Raw genomic sequence first — 9521 nt, 5'->3', positions numbered from 1 at the left:
GACAAAGAATAACATTGAATTTTAATCTGAACTTCCCACTTTTAAATATCCTGGGAAAGAAAAACAGGTGAAAATGTGTATTGAGACATAAAAAGCCAGGGACAAACAAAACCCCAAAGAAGTCACATCATATAATTTCTTTGAACTTAAGATGTTACAGAAAATTAAATATGATGATAAGAATTAAATATACTGCATACATGTGAAAATAACTAATAGTGTCAAGAAACTGATACATTAAATTGATTAAAATAACATTTCAAATATTAGCTACATTTCAATATAAAAAAGAGGAGAGGAAGGGATCACATTTAGAATGCTTATTGTAGAAGAGAAAAAAATTATTGTTTTGAAGGAGAAGTCCCTATCAGGGAAAGACAAAAGACAGTTTATGTAAACATCACAACACTTCAGAAAGAAGTGAAAGGACAAATATGATTATAATTGATAGTGTAATGAGAAAATTGGGGCCCAATCCAGACACTTCTTTTGCAATTTTCCTTAATAATTAATTTCTCTTATATACTCATTATGATTCTATTTCTTAAATAAAGATAGAACTCTATGTAGCAAATCCTTAAATGCTTGTTTTACCTGCTGGTTCCTCAGAGTATAAATGAAAGGGTTCAGAAGTGGGGCAACTGAGGTATTTAGTACCGAAACTCCCTTCATTAAGGATATCCTCTGTTTGGCCGAGGGTTTAATGTACATAAAAATGCAGCTGCCGTATGAGAGAGAGAGGACAATCATGTGGGAAGAACATGTGGAAAAAGCCTTTTTTCTCTGGTTAGCAGAAGGGATTTTTAAAATTGTCAGAGCAATATGTGTGTATGATAGAATTACTAATACCAAAGTGACCAGGAGAGTGACTAAAGCTAAGATGAAACTCATCATTTCTAACAAATGTGTATCTGTGCAGGAGATTTGCAGGAGAGGAGCAGTGTCACAGTAGAAATGATCAATGATATTGGAGTCACAGAAATCGAGGCTTAGGCCTAAGATGAGTCCTGGAAAAATGATGAGAAAACCAGCCATCCAGGAGCTAAGGACTAGCTGGAAGCAGATTTTGGTGCTCATGATGGTTGTATAATGCAGAGGCTTGCAGATGGCAACATAACGATCATAGGACATGACAGCCAGGAGATAAAATTCAGATGCTCCCAGAAGGAAGGCAAAAAATAACTGAGCTGCACAACAGTTATAGGAAATGGTTTTGTCACCAGTTGCCAAGCTAACAAGCAATTTGGGGATACAGACAGTTGTATAAGAAATTTCTAAGAAGGAAAAATTTCGAAGAAAGAAATACATAGGGGTCTTGAGATGAGAATCCAGCAAAGTGAGGGTAATGATGATCAGGTTGCCTGAGACGCTTAGCAAGTAAGTGAGAAGCAGAAAGATAAACAGCACAATCTTCAATTTTGGGTCCTCTGTCAATCCTACCAAGATAAACACTGTCACTGTTGTATAGTTTTCCATTGCTGCTGCTTGATCTGTTTCTTCTCTGATAAAAATGTTAAGAAAAAATCATGTAAAGATACCAATGATAAAATGCAAAGGCAACAATATCAAAATACTGTAACTGGTATTGACTATCTACTAATGTGGTACTTTTTCAAAATGATTTACGTAAGACAAACTCTAGCAAAATCTACTACTTTGCACACTAAGAAAATAAATATTTTGTACAAATCTGCAGGAATAAAGAAGATTAACATAACTTATCTTCATATTCTGGCTTTGTTATATCTATGGTGATGAGATAAAAAGTTGAACATTCCTGTAAAAAAATAGATTTCCTTTTTTCCCCAATATGTAAGGGCTGAAATGTCATGCTACTTACACTTAGCCTGACTGATGATAATTTGAATGAAATTGCCCCAAGGAGCTGACTGTGAGTGCAAGAGCAAAGCAAGATCATACATAAATGTTCATGATAATTATAAACCTAAGTCCAGCTTTGGGCTTAAGATGAATACTGGAAGAAATTTGATATAATCATGATTATAGCTCTTCAGTTGGTCTTTTGCCACATCTACTGAATTGATCAACACTTGTTGTCTCAGTCTCTTCTGATTCTTTACACCTATGAAATCTTTGGCCACATCTACTGAATTGATCAACACTCATTGTCTCAGTCTTTTCTGATTCTTCACACCTATGAATGTTTTGTTCCTATTTCCATCTCTTCATTTCTTCTGGCACTCTTCACTTTGACCTATTCCATTACTAAATCTTTCTGATTGTGTAGCAAACTTGACTTAAACAGAATTAACAAATGAGGTGTTTTCCCTGGTTATATAGTTTTGAAGGGAAGAGAATAATAAAGTGAAATGATAGATAAAGTGATAGATAAAGTGAAAGATAAAGTGAACAAAAGATCAGAAAAAGAAATAAAAATAAAATAGGGAAGAAGACAAAAGAAGTAGAAAAGAGGTAAGGCAGTAAGGGAAGAAGATAAAAGGAAACTTACCATTAAGATTGACCTTTTCTTCAGTTAAGACAGTGACTTCTAATTTGCTTTGCTTCCGAGTGATGTATAGACTGAATTACATCAGACCTGCAATTTGCCTGTACCTAGGAGAAAACGAAGAAGAAAATTTTACTTTGATGATCAGTCACTGCATGAGTGTTTAGACACTTGCAAGTGATACCGAACTGCCCTAAAATAATACAAGTCAGAAGCCAAGGAAACCCAAATGAAGTTGATTGTGTGGTTGAGAATTTATAAGTCCCATTAAGTTAAATGCCATGAAACCCCCTACGTATAAATGGTTTCATCCCTTGAGGGGAAATTTCTTCTCTGATGACTTCATTTTCAATAGCAAACATTTATTAAAGAATTTTTATAGGTCTGTAGAGGGTGTGTTGATATACACTGAGGAATCAAAGAAGTATAAGACATCTCTGACTATTGTAGTTTACCAATGTAATTAGAAGACAAGATACATGCATGAATATAAAAATATATCATGTGCCATGAGCTTAAAGACAAATGGGGCTCATTTTTACTATGTGTTGTAGGACGTTAGGAGAGAAGATTTTATATTGCTTGGGGCAGTTGGGGAAGATTTATAAAAGAGGATGGTCTTGTGAGAGAGGATGAATCCTCACCTAGGCATTGGAGACAGATTAGGAAGTGGGACAAGGCATTTGTAAGTAGAATAAATAGTGTGAACATAAAAATAAAAACCTGAGAATTGGTTAAAAATGTATCAGAGAGAATATGAAAAGTAAATGAATGAATAAATAAATAACCAGTCTTCTCCAGGGTCTGTTTAAGGATCTGGAGATTCTGGATATTAATGCCAAAGTATAATAACATCTTCCTAGTATTTAACACATTCTCCCAGAGGTTAGGAACAATCTTAGGGGAAACTAATTGCATTAAAATGACCCTGGTCACTTAGGTCAAAAACAGACTCCTATCATTCTCACAAGTCAGCATGTTATCAAATCAGAACTAACTTTACTGCTCTTCACAACTCCTTGGATATATTCTGTAACAGTGTATACAATGTATAGCAAGCCTATCACTTTTATTTGTATTTACATTAAAAACTGAAAGAAATATTTCTCTCCTTTCAAAATCATGAATAAATTTTTATTTAGTAATAATACCACTCAATAAATCAATCAAATTCAGGTTTTCCATTATTAATACAATATATAATGTGCCTTAAGCTTAATCAAAGTAATTAAAATCAAATCAGAGTAATTAAATTTAAATCTATTAAAATGAATAAAATACTCAGAGTTTAAGAGAGATTTATTTTCAATAATATATGGATTTATAAGTCAGTCTAAGAAACACATTAAATCTTTTATCCTTAAAGATATATAAACAGAATTACTTAGGCAAAAGATTTTGTTTGTTGATGTTTACAGTTCTTATCTTATCACTGCAAGAAAAAAACACTCAGATTTTTTTTTCTTCTTCCCAAGAATCACAGTGAAATGTGTAATCTTTTAATAGGTTTTAATACTTGTGGATATTTTGTAATTTTAGCTCAGATTGGCAGGTTAAACTATCCAAATTTCTCTCTATTCCTCATATTAAATATGTTTTTACGTTAATACAACACAGTACTAAAATTAACCACCTATTTATCCTATCAAGTAATTATGGTTTGTTTGTGTCCAGAGAATGCCCTAAACAGTGTGCAAATCTCTGCAAAGAATTCAGGGGCCAAAATAATACTTCCCTAAGGATTTTTAGTTTATTTACTACTCATACACAAATTGCCAAAATGTACAGAAACTTTTTCCTATCTCCCTTAACTATGTTCTCAGAAGATTCCATACAGAATATCATACTATGTATAAGTCACCACGTACTCCTTTTATCTACATTTGTTCATTTATTCATTAATTTATTTATTCCTTCCTTGAATATGTTTCTATATCCTTGGCATAAAACTGTAATCACTACGCATGAATATGAATGTGAAATTGAGAAGAGGAAGGGTTTAGAAACAGGTTCAGAGCACATATGGAAGATTTCCAGTTTCTACTTCTACATGTAAAGATCTTGGAAGGCATCACTACTGTTCCTATAATAAGAAAAAGCAAACTGAAAATCAATGACTTTTCTTGTATCCATCAGAGAACTGAGGTCACAAGGCCAACCACCACCCACAAATCTGGAGAGACAGGTTCATCCAGACAGACACAGTCAATATCTGCAAACCTGGAGCCCAAAATGCTGAAGACATAAACAGAAAGGAGCACTTCAATGGTAACTTTGATGACTTTTTAGGGCTGAGTATAGAGTAACATGAGAGTGAGAAACTCCTGGGGGCTGCAGTCTTGGGGGTCCCCCACACTTTCATGGGTTTCTGCTTCTAGAACCACTAAGATCTTAGGGTAAAAAGTCGAGAAAGTTTTCCTTATGTCTCTGGAAAGTGAAGGAGAAGAGTAATCATTGTGAAATGCAACCAGAACATTACCTATAACAAAGGCCCAATCTCCAGGGGATAAGATTTTATTAGAGTCTTATTTCACCCTAGGAAAGGACATTTCTCACAATCTATCTTCTCCACCCTTCTTGACTCATCTTGAGAAAAACTATACCACTCTACAAATAGCTATGAGGATAACAGCCCTGAAATATTGGCCTACTAAAGACGCATACATTTACAGAATGCTTCTACTCCACACCTTCACACAACACAACAGGACTCCAGAATAATAAGTGAATTACAGCTGAAAGAGCAGAATGATGCAGACTGTCTAAGGTGGTACACCTGGAGAAACCTAGAGTCAGCAGGGGAGCCACAAAGTAGGACAATAGAGGAATTTAAAATTATTGAAACATAAGCTACAGAAAACATTAAGTATGGCCCAACACTTAAACAGACAGATTAACATAAAAATTTACATCAAAGGCTTATTTACTTCAGTTCCTTGTACGTGATATATCATGTCCAACTTTGAACAAAAATTTGCAAGACATGCCAAAAGGTGAGATAAAACACAGCCCAAAGACAGGAAGGCAAGCATCAAACCAGTATCAGATATAATGTCGATGCTAGAAGTAACTAATATGTTAAAGGCTATAATGAAAGACATAGACAACAAGAAAGAGCAGAAGGATGAAGTGACAAGAGTGATGGAAACTCTAAGAAAGAATAACCTCATTACTTCCATCCTTCTTTTTTTTCACCTTCTTTTTCTATTTATTATTTCTTCCTTCCTAGATTCAATCAACAGACAGTTTTAAAGAGCAATTTTATCAAACTCACAAGATTGGAAAAAAGGGTTATAGAAATTTACACAATGCCTTTCATAGATGCAACTTGGACACTTGATAATTTTAAAGAATCAAAGGCCCCAAAGTTCCCACATTTGATGAGTGTTGTAAATTTACAGAGTCAAGAAGTCAAGCTAACTCTAAGTATAATAAAATGCTAAAGCATACCATGATCAAACAAATAAACACCAAAGAAAATGAGGAAATTAATGTGGCCAGAGAAAAAGGACCAACTATATACCATGAATATTGAGGAACAACAGCTTGAATGACTGCTGACTTCTCTTCACAAACTATGGTGGTTAGTAGAGGAAGTGGAATCTTTAAAGTACTGAAAGAAAAAAAGAAAAAAAAAACTGTCAACTCAAAATTCTACACAGAGAAACTATCCTTCAAGAATGAAGAGTATATAAGGACATTTTCATATAAACTAAAACTAAGAGTGTTTGTTCAGTAACACATCTGCCATACAAGGAATGCCCAAGGAAGTTCTTCAGGCTTAAGGAAACTGAACCCAGCATGAAAACTGGAACTCTAGGAAGGAGTTGGAAACATCAGAAATTTTAAATGTGTGTGTAAATATTAAAGACTAATTTTTCTTCAATGAATTTAAAATGAAATAAAGGTAATTCTTCACAGAGATACTTAAATATATGTACGTTAAAAAAGAATAGCTTGGTTAATAGACACAAATAATGACTACATTTTCTAATGGTGAATATACTAACTACCCTGATTTGATCAACACAGGTATTGATATTCAACTCTGCACCCCACAAACATATATAATTAATTATGTTTCAATAATACAGAAAAGAATAAATGGAATACTGTAACCAAAAAATGTTATCTAAAATAAAATTTTACGAAATGATTGAACACCAGAAATGAGATTATAAAAGAAAAATAATCGGGGGAACTAAATAGAGAATTATAGAGATAATTCAATTTGATTAAATAAAGAGAAAATATTTTTTAAAATGAACAGAGCCTCCATGACCTGCAGTACAATAGCAAGAAGTCTAACATGTGTAATTTGAATGTAAAGAGCAGAAGAGTGAGATAATTGACTTCTTTTTAAGCAAGAGAGTTTCAATAGCTTTCAATAGGGAAGAGAAGGCTATTTTGCATGCCCAAAGTGTTCATGGAAATCTGAACATTCAAAATTTTTGAGGAGATTGACCCAAATGTCTCATTCCATGTCTCAGGACCCCACACACCTCCTCAGTCAGAGTCTTTATCTTGGTGCTGCAGACTTGCCAAAGTTGTCTCTCAGCAATTTCTACCCTTCAGCTGTTAGAGATGACAGTCTCTTTATTTTCTGTCATGAAGGCCTTCTGATTTTCACACTTGGTATTCAGCTGGTAATCAATTGCTTTCAGTCCTCAAGTATTTTTCTCCAAGGATTGATTGTGCTCAGTGGCAGCCATTAATTGAGTTTCCCAGGACACACACTCAGATGGAAATTATTGTAGATGAAATTTACTGAGAAGTCCAATAAGATTGAAACAGAAGCTATTCTCCCATACTCATTCTGTGAGGCCAGCATCACTCTGAAACCAAAACCAGACAAAGATAGAACAAAAAAAGAAAACTACAGGCCAATATCTTTGGTGAACGTGGATGCAAAAATCTTCAACAAAATATTAGCAACCAGAATACAGCAATACATCAAAAAAATTATACACCATGATCAAATGGGATTCATCCCAGAGATGCAAGGATGGTTCAACATACACAAGTAAATAAATGTGATACCTCACATAAACAAAATCAAGGACAAAAATCATATGATTATCTCAATAGACTCAGAAAAAGTATTTGACAAAAGTCAACATCCCTTCATGATAAAGACTCTTAGCAAAATACTTACAGAAATAAAGTATCTCAACACAATAAAAGACATATATGACAAACCCACTGTCAATATCATCCCAAACGGGGAAAAGCTTTAGGACTGGGACAAGACAAGGATATCTGCTATCACCATACTATTGGAAATACTAGCCAGAGCAATCAGGCAAAAGAAAGAAATAAAGTGTGTACAGATTGGAAAAGACAAGGTCAAATTGTCCCTGTTTGCAGATGACATGATCCTATACAGAGAAAAAACTGAAGACTCTACCAAAAAACTCTTAGAGCTGAAAAATGGTCTCAATAAAATTGCAGGATGTAAAATAAAGATGCATAAATCCGTAGCATTTTTATACTCCATTAAAAAACTAGCAGAAAAAGAAATCAAGAAAACAAGTCCATTTAATATAGTCACCAGAAAAATAAAATACCTAGGAATCAATATAACCAAGGAGATGAAAGATCTCTACAATGACAATTGCAAATAAGTGCTGAAAGAAATTAAAGAGGACACAAAAAGATGGAAAGATATTCCATACTCTTGGATTGGAAGAATTAGTATTGTGAAGATGTCCACACTACCCAAAACGATCTACAGGTTCAATGCAATCCCTGTCAAAATATCAATGACATTCTTCACAGAAATAGAAAAAACAATCCTAACATTCATATAGAACAACAAAAAGACCCTGAAAAGCCAAAGCAATCCTGAGCAAAAATAAAATAAGATAAAATCAGAGGTATAACACTATCTGATTTCAAACTATACTACAAAGCTACAGTAACCAAAACAGCATGGTACTGGCATGAAAACAGACACTTAGACCAATGGAACAGAATACAGAACCCGAAAATCAGCCAACATACTTACAGCCCACTGATCTTTGACAAAGGCAACAAGAACATATATTGGAGAAAAGACTGCCTCTTCAATAAATGGTGCTGGGCAAACTGGACATCCATATGTAGAAAAATGAAACTAGACCTGTACCTCTCACCATATACCAAAATCAGCTCAAAATGGATTAAGGCTTAAATATAAGACCTGAAACTATAAAACTCCTAAAAGAAAACATAGGGGAAATACTTTAGGATATAGGACTGGGCAATGACTTATTGAATATGATTCCTTAAGCATAGGCAACAAAAGAAAAAGTAAACAAATGGGATTATATCAAACTAAAAAGCTTCTGCACAGCAAAAGAAAAAATTAACAGAGAGAAAAGACAACCTACAGAATGGGAGAAAATATCTGTGAACTTTGCATCTGACAAGGGATTAATACTGAAAATATACAAAGAATGCAAACAACACAACAGTAAGAAAACAAGTAACCCAATTAAAAAATGGGCAAAGCAGCTGAATAGACATTTTTCATATGAAGACATGCAAATAGCCAGCAGACATATGAAAAAATCTTCTGCATCACTCAGCATCATGGAAATGCAAATCAAACCACACTGAGATATCATCTTACCCCAGCTAGACTGGCTATTATCAAAAAGACAGAGAATAACAAATGATGGGGGGAATGTGGAGAAAGGGGACCCCTCCTACACTGTTGGGACTATAAATTAGTGCAGCCATTATTGAAAACTGTATGAAGTTTTCTCAAACAACTACTGGTAGAACTGCCATACAACCCAGTAATCCCATTGTGGGGATATACTCAAAGGAATGGAAATCATCTTGTCAAAGAAAAACCTGCACTCCCATGTTTATTACAGCTCTATTTACAATAGCCAAGAGTTGGAACCAGCCCAAATGTCCATCATCAGATGAGTGGATACGGAAAATGTGGTACATTTACACAATGGAATACTACTCAGCTATAAAAACGAATGAAATACTGCCATTTGCAACAACATGGATGGACCTTGAGAGAATTATATTCAGTGAAACAAGTCAGGCACAGAAA

The 9521-nt window shown here is 34.3% G+C and overlaps 1 protein-coding gene across 1 annotated transcript; it reads right to left on the bottom strand.

The window, feature by feature from the left end:
• Positions 1–537: 537 nt before the first annotated feature.
• LOC134360591 (olfactory receptor 6C76-like) lies at positions 538–1476 on the bottom strand. The gene has a single exon (XM_063075176.1). The coding sequence runs from the start codon at positions 1474–1476 to the stop codon at positions 538–540; it is 939 nt and encodes a 312-aa protein (XP_062931246.1).
• Between the last annotated feature and the right edge of the window lie 8045 nt (positions 1477–9521).

This window comes from Cynocephalus volans, chromosome 12, assembly GCF_027409185.1.
Source record: "Cynocephalus volans isolate mCynVol1 chromosome 12, mCynVol1.pri, whole genome shotgun sequence".
NCBI lineage: Eukaryota > Metazoa > Chordata > Mammalia > Dermoptera > Cynocephalidae > Cynocephalus > Cynocephalus volans.
The sequence above is the reverse complement of the archived record's forward strand: the minus strand, read 5'-3'. Positions and strand labels throughout refer to the sequence as shown.

What these genes read in the sequence shown, in the direction of transcription:
- LOC134360591 (XM_063075176.1), bottom strand. Translation starts at nt 1,476, where the DNA reads ATGGAAAACTATACAACAGTGACAGTGTTTATCTTGGTAGGATTGACA.